This window comes from Amblyomma maculatum, chromosome 5 (genome assembly GCF_055883805.1).
Source record: "Amblyomma maculatum isolate TAMU_Amacu chromosome 5, ASM5588380v1, whole genome shotgun sequence".
Lineage (NCBI taxonomy): Eukaryota > Metazoa > Arthropoda > Arachnida > Ixodida > Ixodidae > Amblyomma > Amblyomma maculatum.
The window spans coordinates 70,708,128-70,731,817 of NC_139348.1; the positions used below are offsets into that span (position 1 = coordinate 70,708,128).

At 45.4% G+C, this 23,690-nt stretch overlaps 1 protein-coding gene across 2 annotated transcripts in view; it reads left to right on the forward strand.

Moving 5' to 3' along the window:
* Window positions 1-350: 350 nt before the first annotated feature.
* The window catches only part of Rrp47 (Ribosomal RNA processing 47), a 36,406-nt gene continuing 13,066 nt past the window's right edge, over window positions 351-23,690 (forward strand). The window contains exons 1-4 of one of the 2 annotated variants that reach the window (XR_014707539.1): window positions 351-654; window positions 7,163-7,229; window positions 13,587-13,642; window positions 22,792-22,909. Coding sequence is in view for 1 of the 2 variants with exons in the window: in XM_084603792.1 (XP_084459918.1) it covers window positions 502-654; window positions 7,163-7,229; window positions 13,587-13,642; window positions 22,792-22,909 (394 nt within the window). In the remaining variant the exon portion in view is untranslated. The remainder of the gene's footprint in view (window positions 655-7,162; window positions 7,230-13,586; window positions 13,643-22,791; window positions 22,910-23,690) is intronic. The other variant, XM_084603792.1, reaches the window with a different exon arrangement.

Sequence of the window (23,690 nt, forward strand, 5' to 3'; positions counted from 1 at the left end):
GTATATTTATCAACAGCTGCACGCGTTTTCTTCCAAGTTGCGCGACCAGTTTATAACCAGTTGTACATTGACCTTGACTATGACTCCACTTGGATCCCGAGCAATCGCTAGGCGGTTGAAATTGAAACCGAAACAAGTCAAACAAGTCAGAAAAGTATGCTTAGTGGCCGTAGGTTGTTAAAATTAATAAATACGGAACCAAAAATTATTCCGAACATTTGTTGCATTTCATTTTTTAGCAAAGCTTAACTGCTGGAGGTGGCTGTAACCAACGGTAATAAAACTGCTGTAAACCTGCAACGACCTTATACGGCATTGAAAAAAAAAAGAAGAAGAAGATTGGTTAGGAATCCTGTTGGTGATCTTGATCAGTTCGCGGGCAAATTCCTCTATTTTGCAATTAATTCTGCTTTTTCCCGGCAGATGAAGAAGCAACTATTTTCCCTCTAGCCAAAAGTTGGTGTGTTGTATTGATCCACACTCGAGACTGACGCTTAAAACATGGCCGCGTCCACGCCGGTTGCTATCGCGCCGCGCGGAGAGTTCCCTACGGAAGTGAAAGAACAAGCGAAGGCTTTCCATTCTGCATTACTCAACGTCAAAGAGGCACTGAGCCCACTGTTTGGCAAGAACCAGCAGGATGTGACCGAAGCGGTGGGTTTATATTTGCTCGTCTCAAGTGCTGCGTGCTTCGTGTCGTTCGTTCGGGCATACCGTGTCGCACGTCTCTCGCACTTAAAGTAATATTCGCCTGTGTTAATTCATGGGGGGAGCATGAACGTTCCTAATAGAAATCGGCGCAAGACGCTTGCGTAGCGGCAGCTACAGCACCCGTCTCTCGTCAGCCGCCTATCTGCCGGGCGATTTTTAGACTATAGGTGTTTTGGCAAGTCGGTGTTGCATTATTCCTCGATTCAAGCAAGGCTGATATACGCGCATGCTCTAATTACAACCGCTTACCTCGACGGGAATCTATGTGCAAGGTAAAAACCTTTTCATCGAGTAAACATCTACTGCTATAGACTGTTGCGAACGCATGCCGAGTTCTGGCACTCTTGCGTCAGCTGCACGCAAATCCAAGGAGCAACCTGCAAAGGCACAGGGAGCGGTTTTGGTAAATAGGGATTATATATTCATCACGTTGTGTTCTCCATAGGAAACTTGTACGCACGAAGTGGCCCGTAAGAGCTACAAAAACTCGTCAGTTGCGCAAGTGAAGGGGATTTGATCAATTTGATTTCCGATCGTAGCTTGTGATGAGCGGATGCAGCACCCTTGCGGGCCATAGCTTGTTTTTGCTAGCAATTTTTTCCCGTTTTGCTATGGGCACCAAGTAATAATCGGCAGCGCGCCTATCTGTCTAAAACATATACAAGCTAAAACATATACAGGATAGCCGAAGGTTTGCTTTAATTGAAGTAGCAGATCTATGCTTGCTTACGTAGTTAAAATTTATGGTCACACCAGCTGAAACACTCATTCGTCGCGTCGCACCATTGCTCGTTCTGACGTGGAAAAATCCTAGCGAATGCTCTTGTTTAGAGAAGCTGCCAAAATTTGCCCGCGAGGAAACAATCACTGCACAACTCCAGCCTGTTGCATCTGCCGAGGTCAAGGCAGCACACGAAGTGTTACTTGTGCGCACAAATCTCCATTTGGCAACCACAAAGTCGTGCTTATATGAATAAAGTCTACTCACTATGAATGCACAAGGTTGCTGTAGTATCTCGGATATAGAGGCACCAAAGTTCAACATTTCTTCATTCTCATCAATACACTGCTACAGGGAGCGCCGCCCTTCCCCTGCCAATGTTGAGTTCAGTTTTCTGTGTGCGGTGATTTAAGCCCTGAGTATGGAATGTAGATTTAGACAAGTGAAGCCAAACACGCAAGTTTTGAATGAACTCGTAGACCACTACGTGGACTGTAACACTGCAAATTCACTTTCTACTGTCCATCCACTTTAGTCTGTGCATCCATCCTTGGTAAGAGTAACCAGCATACATGCCTTACATAATGGCATGCAGTGTGTAGTATGCACTGCACACATGATGGAGAGGAGAGGGGTGGCAAGAACATTATTAGTGTTATTTGGTGGTACCTCATTGAAAAGGGGGAGCATAACGCGAAAAAGAAGGCAGAAATTAGTCCTGTAGGAGCAATTTAATGATGCATAGGTAATAAGGAGTACCCATCTGTGTATAAAGGTAGAGCTTTGGTGCAAGAGGTAGACAGAGATGCTGTCGACAAAGTATTTGGCTAGCACACCACAGGTGCTGATAGGCTCATCAAAAGGCTACCCTTCTGCATTTTGTAAGGTCTGGTGCCCATCATGACATGTTTTTCAATTTTACGGAACCAGTTTCTACCATTCTAAGAGAGCGGAGACCATTTTACGACCCTTGGAGAAACAGGTTTGACTGGGCTGTTAAGGGGGGAAGTCATCAACACTTTTCTGTGCTACGATAATAGTCCAGCTCCCCAGATGACAGCACTCTTCACCCTTTTGTAAAATCATGTATAGGTACCAAAACTTGGTTGCATGTTTTCTTCTTGTTCCTGATGCTTAAGACATTGCTGTATGTGGATCACCCTGTGGTATTTTCCTATGTCCACTAAATGGTTTATAATCGACATTTTTTCTCCCTATTGTTTCGGTTTCTGCTTCAATAGTTGTGTGGCGGCTATGAAATCAAAGTTGCTTATAGGTCATGCGAGGTAAAAGAAACCTATAATAATTGCTCCTTTGTCCTTTTGATTCATTACAACACTAATGTCCAGCCACGGCCGGTCTCGGGGGAGAGCGCGCGCTCTTTCTTACGGCCTTCTTAATCGCCGCGGGAACAATGGGAATGTTTCTCCTTGAGTTGCGCTCTCCGCCACCGCAAGGGGCGCGACCTGCTCACTGTTCGCTCCGCGTCTGCTTCAGCGGTGGCGGGTGGCTTTTGCCTGGTGGCTTTTGCCTGGTTTTGCGCTGTCGCTCGCGAGTTTCGGGGTTAGTGCAGCCCCGAAATTAAAGAACACAGAACTAGATGATGCAGTGGCATGTCGTCAACATACTACACACGTGAACGGATATAAAAAACACTGTCGTTCAGCAAACGTTCGACAAGCATGGCATACATTGCGGCAAGCTACTTTTGTCCATTTTAGTCCGAATTTTTCCCAAGCCTGTACAAGAATAGGAACAAAAAAAAAAAAAAAACTGAATGAGAAGTGATCACATCGAAGCTTCTTTAAGGCTAACATGACAGCAACTCGTCTGCTACAGCAAAACCGTCTTTAGCGCTAGATGCGAAACCATTCATGTAACACCGAAAATGAAAATAATTTCATAAAAATGTAATGTAAATTGCAAAATGCTTACATGATATAAAAGATTAGTATAACAGTCAAAGTAAACGTTGTAGGGTTGAGTTTTGAATGTTACTACAATTCATATATTAGCCAATGTGTAGTATTATACACATTATTTTAATTTTGCACATAAACACTGTTTTAATAAAATTTTTACATGATATTAAGCTTGTTATGAAAGCACTAAAAGATGGTTTGATATTCATGACACTACTTGTGCTTGAAGTGGTAAAAAGAGCCCAATAAATGATGAAGGTGATACTCGATGCAATGACTTACAAATGAGTTCACCTGCTATATCGAAAGTATGCAAGAAACTTTAAAGCGTTAAAGAAGGACACTCTCACTGAAGACTCATTTCAAGCCCTGTATAGCGACCTATTGAGGCTCTCTTCGGGAAAGTAAGGTTATTTTGCGGAGGGGAATGACATATGCTAGATGCGAGGGCCATAACAGCTAGCGGCACATGACTACATTGTCAAGACAGATGTTTCATCTGAGAGCAAAGTCAAGGCACTGAAGGAAGTGATGGCATCTCCTACCATCCCATTTCCCACTGTCACATATTCCTGTTTACCTTAGGCCGCTGGATATATCGTTTAGTTAATCAACTTCGGGTGTGACGCTTGCTCTATTCTTCTTGAAACTAGCGAAAGAAGCAGCCCCATGTAGTACGCTCTTCTACGATTACAATATTCTAGTGGACTGCATTATCCGAAACCAGAGCTTGTTGCCCTATTGGACAAGCTTTTTTTTATTTTGTTTTAGAAAAAGATGCCGTGCACCTACTATACACACAAATGTTCTCGAAGTACTTAAGATCCTGATTCAGTCAGCATTTCAGAATTCAACACTGAGTTGCCCGAAAGGAATTGACAACAGCTATGTTATTAGGTCAGCTTCTTTGATATTTGAAACATTTCTCAGAATTCTTCTTCTCAATTAATTATACCAGGAAAGTGACAGAGAAGACCGAGAGGCCAGCTCCTTATGTGTACAAGCCGTGCAGGAAGATTTTGAGACTGAATTTCATGACGCAGGTCGCCTTTTGATGAATTGATGAACATACAGTGCAATGTGTAACTTTGAAGGACAATTTTTTTATTGTTTGCCGCTGTTTTCGATTCTGCTTAACTGTTTATGCCGATTTCCTTGATTAGAAGTAGTCGCGAGACTACATATACATCTTCGGTCTTTCAACTGACTGATATGTTTTGAACGAAGCTAGAACAGCCCACTCCACTAGACAAGTGAAATTTTTACTATATGAGTAAATTTTTGTTCTTTACTCTGAATCTGAGACGCGTCATGAATATTTGCCCGTGCCTCTTCTGATCTAAACGAAAACGGTAGCGGTTGACAGAATCTCCACACAACAGTTCACCATACACTCACATGAGGTCGCGCTACACCTGCTTAAAACATTCAAAGGCACAATGCATAGCCTGGTAAATTTAGTTTTGTACAAAACGTAGGGGTAAAAAATGTTGAAGTGTTCCCGAAGCTTCACTCGACCGTGCAAGGCCGCACTGACGAAGGAGCGCGCGCGTGAGCGGATTGTTGACTGTATTTTATTCCTCGTACACGATAAATATTCGATGTTGATTACGGATTTTGTATAAACCATAAGGGGCGAAATGTCAGGATCTGCCGGTTGCAACTGACGCGGGCGAAGCTAAAAGGGAGCGCGCGTTTCCCTTGCGCGTGAACGGCTGTAGCGGAGGAGCAGCAGTGGGGCGGTGGCGACCCCACTGAGGCGCGGAGGGCGGTAGAAACAGACCCCATTGGAGAGGCCGTAAGAGAAGAGAAGCGCTCTCTCCCTTGAGACCGGCCTCTTCTTTGCCATGTTTGGACGATGTTTATGGTCTGCGAGGAAGAAAGTGCCACCATCCCCTTTTCAAAAAAGAGGAAGATAAGAAGAAGAGGAAGATGAGATGTGCCTGAGTGTAGAAGAGGAGGAGTGGTGAAGAGGAAGTGTTTTCAGATTCTTATTACAGTTGGTAGTGTGTGCGTGTGTTGTGTATCTTCTCTTGTGTTTGTGTTTGTTGCGCCACATTTCTGAAAACCTACATAAATTTACCTTCTCCTGAGAGCTGAGGTGCCAGGCGGTAAAGCAAAACAAATAAAAAACAGTGCTCGGTAGGTCTTTATTTAATTCTCTGGCGATCTGAGGTAGTGTGCATGCGCTGACACACCTTGCATTACAGATTTTTATCAAAAGTGCCTTTACTATAAAGGAGAAAAAATGTACAGTCATCTATGGAAGATGGACTGGGACTTAAGTTTCACTTTACTACGTTCAAATTTTTACTATGGCGGGGTTCTACTGTATTGAAACGCTTGTGAAAAAAACAGAGGCTAGTAATGTGCCAGTGATGGGATAAGAGTGATAGGTTACTTTCTGCTTTTAAGGATGAAACGCTCACATCGTATGAATATGTGGAATGATTGAGCCTTGGAGTGTGATCTTGAAGCCGTTGGAGGTTAGTCTTCAAATATTCTTTATATGGATTCCAGGCGGGTGAGGAATATTCGAATTTAAGGTCAGATGAGGGATTTATATGCTATAAATTTCAAGTGCTTTGGCTCATTATGAATGTGTCGTCTAAGGAATCCTAGCTTCTTAGCTGATGAAATGATGTTGGTAATGTGTCTAGTTGAAATTATTTGCCTATTTATAGTGATGCTCAGGTATTTAAATGACTGAGCATTTTCTATTAGTACACTGCCTATCATGAGGGTACAAGGAAACGGTTGGGAACTCTGGGTGAGTGACATGAACTTGCATTTTCAGCGGTTAAGAGTCATCAACCACTGATCACACCTTTGTTGAACATTGTTTAAGTCAGTTTGAAGAGCATGTTGGTCAGAGGTGTTAGTGGCTGTACGATAAATAACGCAGTCAGCAAACAAGCGGATCAAGGATGAGACATGCAAGGGTAGATTGTTAATATATATTAGGAAAAGAAGAGGACGGTGGACTGGCCCTTGCAGGATGTCTGATGTTATGATCAAGGGGCTAGACATGTTAGTGATGACAGATTAAGTACAATTAGTAAAGAATTCTTCAAGCCATTTTAATATATTAGGGTCTAGATTTAGGAAGGAAAGTTTTGTTTCTAAGTGCTGGTGAGATACTTTATCAGATACTTTAGTATTGTTTAAAAAAAAATAGAAATGCCAAAAAGTGCCAGTTGTGTCTCACATGAAAAGGCAGCACACTCAGTTTACGATGAAGTTGGCAGATGATACGGTGAACAGCAGTTAGTAGTTTTGGGTTTTATAGAAGCAATAACGAAACACTCCAAGGATAGGAACTCATTTGCAATATAGCCCGTACGCAGTACAATTACCAGTTACAGAAAAACATAGTGGTGAATTTTAAATTAACAATTAGGCTTTTAGCTGTGAAATGAACTTAGACTACCAAATTATTGAATTGCAAACAGTGAATTGCCAAAAAATTATTTCCTTTCATAAAATGAAACCACCTTGCTCAAATTGATTTTTTTTATTTTTTTTTTATTTTAAAACCCCACGTTTTTGGGATTTGTGATTTGAGGTTTATCAAACTGTTGACGAGCACATCCTTGACTGACACAGGCCAGCCAGATGTGTGAATTGATTTTCAGTTTAACTGTCTGAGCAACTGGTAGATAAGACCTCATGATAAGATGTGAAGATTATGTTTAATGCTTATTTCTGTTTATGCCCTCGTCTGCTTTGCTCTGGTGTTTAGTTTGTAGATTTCGAGTGTTATGAAGTGTTCCGTCGGCGGGGTACATTTTTCTCCTTTCCTCTCCAGCTTTCTCCCCTGGACAAGGCACGGCTGGACCTGACCTTGCTGTACAGTTTGAATTCACTCTTTTGGAGTAAGTACACAGAAACAGTATACTTTGGAGATACCTTGCACACGAGATACCTTGCAAACATGGAAACCTCAATACAGTGCATCTTTTTTTGCTGCAAAGACCAAAGCACTTGCTTGTGATGCTTTCTTTATTGAAGCTTTTTTTATTATTTGAACACTAGAGCTGAACATGGTGTCATTGTTGTGGTACGAGGCTGCATCAGCAGCCATTTGTTCTTGGGGAGTGTGGCACAGCAACCTGGTATAGTTGACTACAGCTCAAGGATGCCATGGAAAAGGTCCCTTGAGGGAAGCAACTGCTGCAGCCTATTCAAAAATAAGGCAGTGGCAGTGTGACAAGGGTGAATGGCAAAGCAATGAAAGGGACAGGGTCAGCTGTGGGTGCCATTTGGTTACCCTGGAAGTACAGGTGTGGAAGCTGGCCACTCAAATGTATAATGACCTTTGCCACTCACGCATTCAGTTGCATGCTGTGTTTTCAAAACACTCGTACAAGACAAAGCTTAACCATGGCAAAACCAATGATGTTTTATTGTGGGCGGCTGGACCAGTGAGCGCGAGAACCAGATGGCATTCCCATCAGAGGAAAGTAAACAATGGTACATACATAACAAACAATCGTAGTAAATGTGAAAAGTGGCGTATTATAACCGAGTGTGGCAGCATAGGTGGTGGAATGATTTGTCGTCACGGCGCTGAGTTTGTGCATCATGGCAATAGGTCTTTGTCATTGCCATCCTTTGGGAAAGGAGGGGCGGAGAACGGCACATTTTTTTGCTGACATCTTGAATTGTAGCCTACTGTGTAGCTGTGCCATCTCCATCATCACTGCAGCATTCATGGCACTCTTCCACTGGCTACTGAAACCATGTCTCATACAGAATGAAGACACCACGATCCCAGTGCTTTACCTGACTGCCTCATTCTCAGACACACTGCATAGATTGTCGGAAACAAATCATGTTCCCATGCAGGCTCTAGTGAATGTTCATGGGCTGAACTCGTTTGTGAAGTAAGCTCATCACAGATTTCAGTTTCATTTCAGCGTACCAACGTTTTCTAATAATTTTTGGCCAGTTGGGAAAAGTAAATGAGAAAGGAGGGAAAACACTTGCGAAACTGTTGAGAAAAATAGGAGGGGATGATGCAGTCCAATGAATGATGTGGAACAAGTCATGGCAGGCAGTGGCCACCGTGGGAACCAGGTCTTGCAGTGTTGGCCTGGGGTGTAGTAGGTGCATCACCTGCTGCCTGATTGTGTTGGGAGATGTAGAGTCGTACCATGTGAACAGCATGGCATCCTGTTCCTTGGAGCTACTCCCTTCAGAAACCGAGAGACCCCTGACACATTCAGTGGGCTACCGTGTGTGCGTTTCTTGCCTTAGCAATCCTCAGAGGAATGCTGAGGACGAGCTGAAGTTGTCCCATATCGGTGGGTTATCTTGCTCTGATGACATAGGGGCTACTTTCACTTCAAATAGTTTCCTTGGCTAGAAGAGGGCAGGAAAGGAAATGCCAAAGCCACAACTGCAAGTCGATAGTGCAACTAAACTGCGATGTGTCCACACATTCTTTAGCCGCGGATCCCTGCTGCCAGGCGACACTACCATTCACTTGAAGACAGTGAGCACATAGTATTTTTTAGTCTTGGCATGACTAATTTGAGTGCAGTGGCAGTAGAATTTCAAACTCCCATTTTTGCTGTATTAGATAAGTCTTTCGTTGCCTGGAAAACATAGCATGGCTTCAGAGTCGTACAGGCTTTGTTTACGAGGAGCAAAGGATTGAGTTGAGTTCAGTGTAATTTCGGCACATTCTTTTCCAAATCATAACAAGGGACAGTGTAGCGTTTAGAGCTATAGTCGGATTCAACTGGAGTCACCAGTAACCGCCGCACACTTTTTTTTACATGTCAGAAAGTAGACCACTGTTAAAACTTATCTGCTGGCCTCAGTAAAAGCTAATCATTACATCGAATTACAAGGTTAAGAAGTTTGATGCCTCTGGCTTGTTTGGGGTGGTCAGATGTCAGAAAATGATTTCGTTAACTGCTCATTAGAGTAATACTTACACTGCATACCATTGTCCATAGTTAGCAACTGCTATCTTATTAAATGGTATCCTATTATGACCTCTTTCCCGTCCACTGTGGTGCTGTCTGTCCTTTATTCAAAACTCTAAATGCAGGCAAGCAGCCTAGACGTATGCATGGCCCAAAATTCTGAGCTTGCACTAGGCCCAGTTCCAATGCTGGGACACGGGGAACAGCTGAGCCCAGCGCTGAAAGAGCCTGGTCTAACCCTATACTCAAACTTAAGGCCCAGGCCGACGCAGTTCAAGTGACGAAACTGAGAGAAATGCAGGAGGGGGACACTGTGGGCTAGTTGGTGCTCTCATCGTATCTTTTCCTGTGTTGTGCTGGTACATACATTAGGAAAGGAATAACTTTTCTGATTTATAATGTTATTTAAGAGCTGTGAGGGCTGGGCTTCCACATTTTAAGATTACAAATTTATGCAATATAATGAAGCACAGCACTTGCATAGAAATACATACAGTCGAACCCAGATATATTGAACCCGAAGGGGATTGCGAAATAGCTCAATACTATATCAATAATCCGATATTGTGAGCCCTCCACGGATCTTATTTCATTTTTACATACCATGATCTTCGTCTTCCTCTTGTACATACCATCATCATCGTCCCGCGGCGCCGGCTCCGGTGCGCGCTTGGGTTTTTCTCCATCAGATTAAACGCTGACACGGCATACCTTGCCTTGCCTTCACGACCTTGCCGTCTGGACCTGGCCTTCTTTCACAAGTGGTGGAGGTGAAATTAGATCCCCTTGCTGCCTTGTGCCCTGCCTCTCGCTGGAGCTACGTTCCGGTCGCCGTTTAACCACTACCATCGTCATGTCAACCGAGAGCAGTCCCGACCCGGCCGGACCCTCTACCTCGGCTACACCGCCGCCTCCGATGGTGCCCACACGACAACGCGACCCGCCGCTGTTCGCTGGTCGTCGCGACGAAGACGTCGATGACTGGCTTGACACTTATGAACGCTGCAGTGCCTACAACCGGTGGGATGATGCTTTGAAATTTCTGAACGTATCTTTCTACCTTATTGAGGTCGCCAGAAATTGGTTTATTAACCGCAAGCCCCACACCACAAACTGGCCCACTTTCAAGCAGCAGTTCCGACAGTACTTTGCTGACCCGGCTGTTCGGACGTAGATCGCAAGGAACAAGCTCGCTACCCGCCGTCAAGGTCCCGATGAGTCCTATGCGTCATACATAGAGGCCGTGCTGTCACTCTGTCGGCGTATCAGTCCCACTATGCTGGAATCTGAACGTGTACACCATGTCTTGAAGGGAATCAATTCAATGGCATATAACACCCTAGTTGCCCAAAATCCATCAAGTGTTGATTCCATTATAACGACCTGCCAACGCCTCGACCAGCTACAGTCCTCCCGATTGCAGCCCAGCTTCACTACTGCCTCGACTTCTACTGACCTCGATCTACGAGCCATGATTCGAGCGATAATCCGCGAGGAGCTCCAAGCTCTCAGCCCTTTCTGCCGGCACGGGTGCGATCATTCGTCTCCTCCTAATGACGCCGGCCTCCGCCACATCATTAAGAAGAGTTGGCCACTATCAACCACCCTGTCACGCCTGATCCTCCTGCACCTCGCCCAGCACCGACTTACGCTCACGTCACTGCATCCCCTCCTCCTTTTGTTCCCCCACCCCAAGCACCACCCTACAACCACATCAACGCCATGACGACGGCTCAACCGACACCACCCTATTACGCACCTTGGCGCCCCTCTCGCCCAGTGTGCTATTATTGTGGAATTCGAGGACATATATCTTGCTTTTGTCGCCGACGCATTCAGAATGAGCGACGTGGTTATGACGCCTTCGAAAGTGACACACCTGCATATTATCAGCGACGACCAATTCCTAGTCAACCTCGTCGATTCTTTCCACCGCCGGTATCCTCGTCTGAACCAAGTGGGGCTCATGTATCCCGACGCCGGTCCCCTTCCCCATACCGCCGCACTATTTCGCCACTTCGACCAGCAACAACTGTTCCTGTCCGAAATTCGGAAAACTAAGCGATGCAGTTTCCGGAGGAGAAACTGCACTTTGCGAACTTACAAAAAGTCCTCCTCGTCGCCCGTATAATATGATTTCTGTTTTAGCTGAAGGATTACCGGTCGAAGCTGTGATTGACACAGGAGCTGCACTTTCTGTTATTCATGCTGATTTGTGCCACTGTCACAAATCCGCACCGTCACATAGAAATCAGCTTGAGACGCTGCTTGCAATCGTGAAAAATGATACCATATTTGTCGCATAATCACTCACGTAATGAACCCACCCTCCACTTTCGCTGCCGAGAATTAAAAAAAAAAGCGCTAGTCAGTGGCGCGTCCTCCGTTTTGGCCGTCGCATCCACAGCTCATTTACTGGCAGTGCACCAAGATGCCACGCAGTGATAACGTCATGGCATGTTTATCTTGTGACTATACTTTTGATGCTAGCTCCTGCGGTGGCGGGGAGCGAACTTGGCAGAGTGCCCGTGATGGCTTGATTGCACAAGCCTGGATCTATTTATCATGCCGCGCTTGGGGCGGAGGCTGATTCCACTGCCAGAAAATAATTGGAAAGCATAATAGCTGCAAATGCCGTTTGAAGCGAATCGGTGTCATGATCGCAGCTGAGCACATGCTTTCATAGATTCATAGGTGCAAGGAGGGACAACTCTCGCAAAAAAAAGAAAAAAAAATCTGCCGTTCTTAACGTTCGCAGCCGCCATAGCTTACGCTATGCCGCACATTCAGCACGACGGCACAAGACGCGCATCGCACGTCACCCGCTGCGCACAGAGGGTTCACAACACACACTGGAGAAAGCATCCGACAATCTGTCTGCCATAGGCTGTGCCAGCTTGTCGGCACATGCGTAGTGCGTGCTGTGGACTGCAAACTAAGGCCGGGAAAAAGAGAGGAAGGGGAGAGAAAAAGCTCGGCAGAAGAATTGGGCACATCCTTGTGCTTCGCTATTATGTTGTTCCCCTCTCCCGAACACCACGGATGCATTGGCTGCCTCCACACCGTACCGGTTGTTGGCAAACCGGTTCTCTCTTCCTTCATGGGCATGGTTTGCTAACATCACGTGTTGGCTGATGGCAAACGATCACCGCAGATGCGTGCACCTTTGGGGTAATGGCTCGGTGCTGCTCTAGACCAGCCGTCGCCGAAGTGTTCTCTCTCATTCCTTCTGTGCGTGGCTTGAAAATGTAATGTGGCAAGCGGCCGAGGGTGAAGCAATCGTCTTTGGGGAAGGCGTGGTGTATTCTTCATTGCGTGGTGCGGAGTTTGATATATCAAATGACTGGTGAAATTGGAGTTAGATATAGACGCGGCTTTTATATACTTTTACATGGTATTTTCAAGGGCATATCCTGTGAGTTCGATATAAACAAAATTTGAATTATCCAGGTTCGACTGTATCTTTCCAAGTTATTGCAGAAAAATAATAATTCATACATAGATGAAGTCTCGAGGTGCGCCACTCCTGGTTTATGAACAATCTGGCAGTGCTGAAGTTCTTTAGCAAGACGGGCAAGTTTAGGGTATGCGGCTCCTTGCTTCTCTAAAACTGCATCAGTTCAAACTTGAGCAAGGAGTTGATTCTGTGTCCAAGTACTCAGGGAGCTTGTTTAACTCACCGTTTGCGTTAAAGGTGCCAGCAAGGAACTGTCTTTTCATTGTCTGGGCTGAAAAACGAGGCAACTAAAGCACCATGGATGGTTTGACTAGGTCTGTGCCTGCTTCTAATGTGGGTATGTAGAGGCCAGCAGCAAGCCACAACAGAGGCACGTGAGAGCCGATGGCATGGCGCGAATATTGAAACGAAGGCCTGAACATGAGCACGGGTGTGACTGATGCGAAAGTCAAAACTCAGTAGCCCGCAAGCAGCCCTCCTGTTTGGTCATTGATGGCTAGCAGAGTTCCGCTCACAACTTGTGTGCATGGAAGAATGGGGTACTCTTGCGTTTGGAGGATGCTAGAAAACGTTTTCTTGCTCTGCATTAGATATGCCTAGTGCACAGTTGCCATTGTTCGCAAACATAAGCTCGTGACTTTGCTTCTCGTTTTTTTACTGTGAACAAGGCTCCCATATGGGAGCCAGAGCATCGTGTTGTGGTTTTTTCTTTGATGTTTCTGGTTGGCATCAACAATGTCACGTTTACCTTGTTATTACCATGGCAATTATATGCACGCTAAGGCGGTTGCTAGGTGATGGGCAGGTGGCTAATCAGCGACACACTCTGGTCATTGCAGTGTACCTGTGCACAGTGGGAGAGGACCCCAAGCAGCATGCAGTGCGACGGGAACTGGTGAGGACTGCGTTCGCTGTTGGATTGCTGTGACATGGTCACCAGCACCGGCATCGATCTGACCCAAATTTAATCTTTGGCTTATAGTCTAGTGCCATGTCTCTTGGGGTGCTTTTTTTTCATTGCCTTTGATGTTTTTTATGCTAATAATTGGTAAGATCCACAGTACAAGCTAGACCAACAACTTCCCATTTCAGCTGTGTCTACTGAGTGGGATCCTATTGCTGAGGTCACTGCTGGTCATGAGTGGATCCTGTGTCACGTTAGCATTCAAGCTTGGCAGATAACAGGGACAAAAAGGTGTGTCAAGTCACTGACTTGTGTGAATTGGGATAAGAGGCATGGAGAAGAAAGCACAGAGTTAAATGAGTGTGATGTCTCTCTGCTACTTTACACGAGGGATCAGTAAAGAAAGATGACAAAAGGGCTTCTTTGCTCGTCCCTGGTGTAACGCAATTTAGTTTGAGCAACTAGTACCAACCGAGCCACATCTGTGCACTGTTTTGAAAGGTGAGGCCTTCAAGACCTGATATTTGAGCTGGGGAGCAGCTAGAGAACATTGCTCACTGAACAAGCTTCTTCACTGCACTGGACCTTTTTAATTTGTTGTAACACAAAGCACACCCCGAATGTTTATGAGGGAGGAAGCAGCCATTGAGGATACAAGTGGTTGGTAGGCTCCTGCCATTTTCATGGCTTGTGGTCTCTCCTGGTTACTGTGGCACTCCTCTCCTTTCCATTCCCTTGCGGGCACGGTACGATAGTCTAGAGACGCAGAAAAAAGACCAGTGGATCTTTAATGAGACTGCCTTCTGTGGGACTTTAATGGGCTGCCGTCCTGTGGGAAACCCAGTGTCAGCGTTGTCACGAAAAATCGCAAGCTTGTCTCTGTCTGGTGCTAGTTGGCCGGGCAATATGATTGGTCGGTGGCCTGTGTATGTAACGTCACACGACCAAATTACATGGCTGTATTGGCATAAGTTTCTTTACTGAGAATGAGACGGTAATCCGCCTTTTGCGCGAGGATGTGGCGCCATCATGCGGGAGCGGGCGGGAAACACATTGAGCGGCAGTGTAGCAGACGACGCGAAAGCGCACCATACGAAATGGCCACGCCAACACTGGTAGAAAGTGAAAGCTTCCCCCTTTTTTTGGCCTCGGAGCGGAAAGTAGTGACAGTGATTGCAGCATATCATGTTCACGCAGTATGGGGGAAGGTAGAGCGTTTTCACAATCCACTCATAACGCACGTACGCATATACTATCTTCGTATTGTAAGAGCGTGTAGCGCGGGCCGTGTTCGACGTGACAGAATGAGACGCTCTCAGCGTGCAGGTTTTCGGCAGACAGGAGAGCGTGGGGGCAGAGAGAGAGAGAGAGGGACCTCAAAGGGCAAAGCAGCCAGGATTTGTTGATGCTGCAGAGCTAGGTGGAGTCGTCTCCTATGACTTTTAGCGGCGCATATGCGTGGGGTGTCTTGAGTTACCGAGCACAATGCGGTCACCGCGGCGCCGGCATGGTGCAATGGGTGTCGCTTCCTCCTCGCGTCATCTACGAACGTGCAGCTATAGGATTTCATCCACGAAGATCGGCAGAGAGTCACATATACACACCCCATGAAAAGGGCATTGTCCCGGCCGGAATGCACACCTGCAGGAAACGCGCTGCATTTTTCTGGCAATGGATGATTCAGAGCTGTAGCCGGTTTCTGGCCTCAGGAGTCAGAACGGATGTGGTCGCAGTGGTGAAAAGGTTCTCGGTGCGCAGAGAATGGTCATTATGTTGTGAAAGGATCTCCAACGTTCATTTCTGCCTCCGCCGCGATTTCTGCGGAATCAACAACTTGGTGACACATGTGAATCTCCTACATATCGGATGCGCATCTCGGTCAGAAACCAACCCTATTCTACGTCCAGAGCGATCCACTCTGCAAGTGATCGAGCATGAACCCTCCAGGAGACTCATTTATTGCGCCAGGCGGTTTCCTTGCCGTTGCAAACGGTTGGACGAAGACGACGATTATCAAGCTCCCTAACGAAGTGCATCTGATTGCGTACATTAAAGGAACAAAGTCCGGATGCTTTGGCGTGCACAAAGGCGAACCTTTAATTAAAAAAAAGATACTGTGCGTCGTGCAAGTGTCAAGTACGTCATATGCTCCGAGCGGCAAAAACACAGATACTACAGATATGTATGCATCTAAGCGAAATAGGCATGATGAAAAGTACCTACTGGAGTTTTCACCCAGGCTGTAGCGCACCAGTGATAGCTGCAATGAGGATTTCTTCGGTGCGTGATTGCTTCAGTTGCACCGGGGCCTGAAGGCGATATATTTTGTCCCTTCTTATCTTTGTGTGCGAAAGGGCTAGGTAGCTTAGATATCACAGGCGGCTGTGTGCGCTAGGCCGTAATATTTAGCATGTTTTATCGTGACTGCCATCTGACTAACAAGAAAAAAAATACGGCGTTTTAATGCACTGCCGTTCGCGAGCCTCATGACCAGCTCAACCACTCGGCTCGCTAACGGCGGTGCATCACAACAAACACCCTTTTTTTCTTCTTTTTAGTCAGGCGGCAGTCGCGATAAAACATGCTAAGTATTACGGTCTAGCGCACACAGCCACCTGTGATTGTGCTACCCGGCCCCTTCGCACATAAATAAAACAAACGACAAAATACATCGCCATCAGACGCCCCGAACAAATGGTCATTGCGGCTATCACTGGTGGGTTACAGGCTTGGTGCAAACTCCGGTAGATACTTTTCATCATGCACATTTCCTTTAGATGCATACATACCTGTAACGAAGTGTTTTTCGCACAGTCGAGAGCACGCAGTCGGCTGCCAAGGTCGCCCATTCACGTCTTGACGCTTGGTTGCCCCAATCCAAGCTTCACGCCGTTGCAGGTCGCGGCTCGCCGAAGGAAACCTAACAAAACGCGTCTTGCATCCCGGCACGCCTCGAGAGTGGCAGCCGTAAGCGGCACAGGTGGTTGGCATCGTTTTACCGAGGCTGTGAACGTGACCGCGCCTCCAGCCCCCGTGCGTTGGCTATGAGTGCGGCGACGAGAAGCGCCGTCGACGCCGCTCAGTGTGTTTTCATCAGTCGCCGCTGGGCTTCGCGCATGCGCAGAAAACTCGCGCAAAAGGCGGATTGAACACGGGGCCCTTGGATGCCGAGTTTTACATGCTATCCCTAAGCCACGCAGGCAAGTTCTTAAGGTTTCTATAAAGTGGAGGTTTATATCTATTTTGGCTGGTCTTGCACATAATGCAGTATAGTGTGGAGATAAAAGAGGCTCAGAATAATGTACTATTAAGTACTATTATGGAGTAGACTGGTTGCATATACACGAATGAAGATCTGCAAGGGGTCCAAAGAGGTAGCGGGGGCGGCGGGTCATATGGTAGTATCGTACTTGTAAAGAGCCAGGAAATGGGCCCAAACGTTGTTTGTGAATGTGTTTAGTGTGTAGAATGAATGGTTTTGAACATTTGCATTATCTATTACTCCTTGGAATGGAGCCAGCATTTTATCAATAATGTTTAAAAAGTCATGTAATGGTAGCTTCGCAGTTATTTTCGTAAAAGGGCACATGTCACGATTATGGCAATGTCGAGGTGATATCGTAAATTTTTAAAACCTATCTTTCTGGATCTCGTCGCCTGGTTGGTGGCCCGTACGTAGTGGCAGCTTTCTGAGCTATTTCCCTAAAGGGTAGACGTCACAACTGCAGTGACGTCACGGTGAGTTTCAAGAATCCTGACACTCCCATTTAGTTCAAGCATGCTATGATGGCTGCACTTCCATTTGGGGTTTCAGTTGTGTTTCCCTCTGCAGTTTCCATTGCGACTGCAAAGCACGGTCAAACTGAAAGGGAGGAGGCATGACACCTGTGCACAGCTGTCTTCATTCGGCCCACGTGTTGGGCAGGTCCCTTTTGCACAGGGCACATTCATAGGGTTAAGTGCCTGTCATGATGATCGTAAGCAGAATTAGTGGAAGCCAGGCTTGGGATGCAGCTGCATGGTGTGCTTGAAAAGTACAGTCCACAAGCGACTGTGCTGATAGGTGGGTGAGGTCAAGCTGCCATCTGAAGTAAACGAGCCAGTTGGTGGCACATGACGTATCTGGAGGCGGAGTGCAACCCTAACCTCTTTTCTTTATATTTTCTGACTTGCCAGAGTGTTATGAGATAAGAGAGGAGAGGAGGAACATGCTTTCGAACCAAAGATATCTCGATGCTAGTGAAACTAGCTCGGAAATTTAGGGGGAGGATGAGGAGCGATGAAATACTTATTGCTCTCTTACTTTACTTGACCTAGGAAGATTCCTTTTTTTCGTCCCTTTAAAGTGGAGCAAAGTGTCCCCAAAATTTTAAGCCTCCCCTTTGTATCAGGTCTGCGGTGAGCGCCAACTTGCCTAGCTGTGAAATGCTTGTTTTATTTAGTTCACACTTTTTATAAATTTTTTTTCTTTTTCTGGATCTGTGCCATTATGATCCATTTAAATGCTACTCGTGTCCTTGCTGTGCCACAGCGGGCCAATGCTTGCGATGATTGACTGTTGAGTCCAAGTATACAGGCATGGACCTGACCATAAATGCTGTGTTGGGGTGTGAGGTGCGAGGTGCCCTTGTGTGCTATGGGATATTAATGCAAGCCAGAGAACCGCGGATAGCCGAAATTAGTGCGGAGCTTTGCATAATGGCATCCCTCATAGCCGATATTGCTTTCAGGTCTTAAACCTCAAAAACCTTGCCGCACATACATACCTTCTCTTGTTCTAAGCTATATTATTTTTACTTCTGTGATGCTGTAGACATGAAGAAAGAAAACAGTTCGTGAGGCCAAGGAAAAAAAAGGCATCCCTACGCTTTCCTGGGCCTAGCTGGCTTTTGGCTTCCTTCAGTTATGCACACTGATGAGCCCCTCATTTTAACCTTACATTTGTCTGCTGTGATGGTTCCATTCTCCTTTAATGGTGCTAGTGCACATTTTTTTTTTGTACCTGCTTATTCACATTCCTAAAACGAAAGGTTTCAGAATATATTATCTTTCTCGGTCCTATATGGATGTATAGCTTCAGAGTCCATAAGAGCATACCTAATGGTTTCTGTGCTGCTCGGGCTTTTGTGTGGGTGTTCTCGTGAGGCATTGTTTTACTTGCCAGGAGCCCTTGAGCTTATTGTTAGCTCTTTAGAGGTACTGTCTGCTGAGATTTGGAAAATAGTTTATCTGTGACTGCTTGTGTTTAGACAAATGGCACAGGCGTCATTCATTGTTTGTTATCCTAATGCAAACTAGTAGAAATGTGCAGCAAGGAACAAGCATGGCACAGCATCTAATTAGTTTGCAGGACATGCATTGTTTCATGCTGTTGTAATAGTCATTTTTTTTTTTTTGCTGTATATTGAGATGGGTGTAATTTTGTTTATTGCCATGCTGTCTCTGCACTGTATTAAAATTGTTCCATCGTGATCGATATTGTTTCCTGGAATATATCTTACATGCTCTTCTGGATCACCATCCATACTTGTCTCTAGGTGAGAAGCTTACAGTGATTAACTCAGTGTTTTCGGAAATACCTCTTACTTTTGAAGCGAAAAAAAAAAAAAAAGTATTTCGAATGAAACACTCGGCTGAGTGGAAGACTGTATGAATGGATTGGATGGTGACAGGGCAGCAGAAAGGGAACGTTCCAGTTTAGCATTGAGTTCGGGCCAATTTTTGCACACAGAGGAAGGTCAGAGATGGTAAAGAATGGGCAGTGGTGACGAGTGGATGTGCCAGAGTGCTCATAATTGGGTTGCTTTGGGAGATTTGTGAGGAACAGGGAGGGTACGGAGGGTTTCCCTGATGTTTATTTCTCTGAGATTTATTTTGGGATTTGCAATGGAGCGTAGTGCCCCACCTTGGTGGATAAGGCCACACATAGGTTCCAAGGGACCAGTGTTGAAGTTCGCAGCCGAAGGATTGCACTACCTTATTGCTTAGAATCCCAACCTGACCAGGGATCCACCTTAGAGTGACTGTGGGAGGACGAAGTTTGTCGACAGATTCTTGAAGATCATTTCCGAGTTGAGCAAAATGCTCCCCACAGGATTTGCACGTACAACTTGTATTGATTTAGTGTAGTCTTTGTCAAAAGTTTAGAGCCCAAGGGGTTTGCTCCTGAGATGCATCATGTGGCTCGTATTGCATTCCCAGTGTTCCAGGTCTCCTGAAGGTGAGAAGATTTTTTGTCCTCACCTCTCTAGTGGGACGGACTCCCATGCATTCAAATGGATCGCCCCTACAAGGCTTATAGGTGGACCCCGGTGGCTATAAAACTTTTGACAAATACAGTACGTCACATATGTGGTACATACGGCATGCATACAGAAGTGAGAGTAACTGAGCGAATGGAATGTAGTTCCTTAGTCATTTGCTATTCTATATGAACTATACTATTTTGGTTGTGTGCTTCTCTTCATTTCTCAATTTCTGCATTGGGCTCAAATATGCTGGGAAATTTTGCAACATGCATGGAGGAAGCACTTCACATCAGGTGTCCGGGGCTCTTCAGATTTCGAAATACTATCAAACTGCCTGTGTGCTGCTTGATTGCTGCAACAGAATTCTGAGTTTCTATGCGCTTCTTAAATTTGGAAGTGGTGTGTAGTTCCTGCGTTGCCTAGAAGAAGTAAGGGGCCGTATCCACATGGCTGAATGTGTAATTAGCATTTCACCTGCATGATTTGCCTTAATTAAGAGGGCTTACAAGTGCCTCAGAGAATAACGGCACACATTTGTTTGGATTTTCACTCAGTTTGTGGCACTGTTTTCTTTATTACAAAAGTGAGGAAGTGTTGTGAACAGAAGTTTTAATAAACATTGTATTCTTTTACAAAGCATGGGTAAATATTCTGGAAAATTAACTTTTAAGCTTCTCGCTCTTTCTTGCCGACTCCGCAAAAAATTAAATGAGCTATTGAAATTTCACTCACAACGTTTCTTCCCCTTTTCTTTCCTTATTTTTAGGGCAGGGTGTTTGTTCATGGCAATATGATTGTTTGCATTTTATAGGCTGTGAAAGTATTGCTTGTATTCTTTACATGCATTTAAAGCTTGCACCTTGTTTTCTTGATTTGACATGACTCCACAAGTGGGCCATCTAATCCAACGATATTACACTCCATCAACCTCTCATTAGGCTGTGTTCATATGGTCAGGGCAGTACAGTAGAACCTCTTTATAATGAAGTCCAAGTGGACCGGCAAACATCTTTAGTATATCAGACTCTGTACTATACCATTTGTTCTGAAGATAATGTCTGGTAATTAATTGACTGCTTTTTAATGTTGCTTTATGAAAAAAATACACCCTGAAATACTTTCAGTCTCTCTCATATCATCTTTGTGCGTTTTTTTTTTTTTTCAGTTATAAGATTTTTTTGTTTACATTTTGTGGCAGTAGTTTGAGCAAGAAGGAAATGTGGCGATGAATACAACTGCATTTTATTTCATGTCAAAATCCAAAGCCTTGCTCGAGCGTTGCATCACCTTCCACTGCTTCTGCCTGTTAAGAGGCATTAGATGAGAAATGCGGCGACAGCCAATCGCTGCAATGTTGCACACGCCACGACGCCACTTCTTGCCATTGCTGCCTTGTGCTGCAAATGTACGGTCGTTTCTTTCCTTCCCTATTTCTCGGAGAACGTTTTGCTGTCTGAACGGACCGCGCTGTCGTCTTTCCATGTTAGTAGACGGCTATACTTTTTTCTTTTTTCCCTGAGCCGCATGCCTTCCCTCATGGCTACAAGGTCTACGTAAAGTTGGCTTTTTCTCTGTGCTGGTGAGCCTGGTGGCAAAGCCAATAGAGAAGACACTCGGTGTTGTTGCGTTCTCTTTTTTTTTTTCGATAAAGAAAAATTTGTCTCGCGAGCCTAGGTAACGTGCTTGTGCAATTTCAATCTGTGGCAGGCACATTGCCTTGGCTGGATGAACTTTACTATAACTGATTTTGATCAAAAACGTCATTACTATAAAGATGCAAAAATGTGCATTTGTTTTTGGAAGATGCACTGGGACTTCAGTTTCACTTAACTATATCAGAGTTTTTACTACATTATCCGAGTTGAGTATAGTACCTGTGTACCATGTAAGGTAGCTGTGTACTGTGCGGTGTCGGTGTAGGTGGTCTTAATTTTTCCGTAGCCTCCACTACGCGAAAAGCAAGGCGTCCGTGTGCTGTGCGATGTCAGTGCACGTTAAAGAACCCCAGGTGGTCGAAATTTCCGGAGTCCTCCACTACGGCGTCTCTCATAGCCTGAGTTGCTTTGGGACGTTAAACCCCACAAACCAACCACAACCTCCACTACGGTGTTCCTCACAGCTTGAGTCACACTTGGATGTTAAGACCCATAACCAAACCAAACCAGCAAAACAGAGATCTTTAATTGTGTCCTTGCAAGGGCAGTCAAGCCCAGCGGCCACCTCAGGTGGGGCAGGAGGGTGAATAATTAGAAAGAACTCTGCAGAATTGTTAGTTCATTCACTTATATTTTCCTGTGGTCACGCAGGGACATGGTTTACCTAATAGTTGGTTTGGTTTGTGGTGTTTAACTTCCCAAAGCGGCTTAGGCCATGAAAGAGGCCATAGTAAATGTCTTCAGAGATGTCGACTACCTTGGGTTCTTTAACATGCTTTGAAATTGTGCAGCACAAGGACACCACTCCGTTTTGCCTCCCATGGTTTAGTAATAATAATAATAGGTTTAGAGAAAGGAAAGGCACAGTGTCTGTCGCACTTGTTCCCGTGGACACCTGAACCGTGCTGTAAGGGAAGGGAGGAAAGTGGAGTGAAAGTGGAGAGAGAAAGGGGTGCCGTAGTAGAGGAGTAGGTAGTAATTTAGACCACCTGACCACCTGGGGATCTTTACCATGCGCTGACCTAATGGATATGGCCAATTTGTCGAAGGTGGATGGCGGTGGTTGCATCGTTTTCTCTGATTTCCTTGTTGTCCCTTAGCACTGTGTTTCCAGCAGTTTACGATGCTCTGGGCACAAGAAGTACCGATGAGGCTTTCCTTATGTTTGTACCTTTTCCCTGGCACTGCTCGGTCCTGATTGATGTCCGTTGGTGGCCGGGGTTTCATGTGTCCGCAGGAACGTGTGAAAGAATACATGGTACGGGCAAAGCAGATTGCCGACAAGGCCAAAGCGCCCAAGCTGGATGCCGGGGCCGCCCAGCGCTTCATCCGCAGCTCCCTCTGGACTCCCTCAGGTGGGTTCATGGTGCAGGCAACCTGCACCGTCTGTCCAGGTGGTTTTGAAAGGGATAATAACGGGTACAACTCTGTCCCGTTGTTGTCCTTGGGGAAAACTGATTGCACAGCTGCCTCTGGTTGTGGTGGTGTTTGTCTAGCAAGAAAAAAAGTTTGCTGTGGTTCAACTTGGTTAAACTTGGTATTACTTGTAAAAACACTATTTTGGCATAGTTTATCTCATCTCGACACTGCAGCTCTGACAAGAAGCCTTGACAGGCTCTTCCTTAAGACAAGAACTACAGCGATGCACAGCAGAATTATTTGTAGACATAGCGACAAACAAATACATTTTCTCAGCAGATTATTTTTTAGGCATGTGGAAGTTTGCATTCAGAACAGAATTTCCAGCAAAACAATAACAAAACGATGCAACCTAAAGTGCGCAATAAAGTAACCTCGAATTTGAATGAACTTGGAATTGTCACCAACATAACAAATATAAAAGAATAAAGATGTGTGAAACTTTCTTAAGCAAAGCGTCAAAAATTATGGACTAGACCATTGCATCCACAGCTCATTTATTGGCAGCGTGCCAAGATGCTACGCAGCGATAATGTCACGCGTGTTTTGTCTTTTGACTATACTTTTGATAGATCTTGCGGTGGCAGGGAGCGAACTTGGCAGAGTGCCCGTGGTGGCTTGATTGCACAAGCCTGGTTCGATTTATCACACCGGGCTTGGGGCGGGCATTGTCCACTGCCACAAAATCATTGGAAAGCATGATAGCTGCAAATTCCG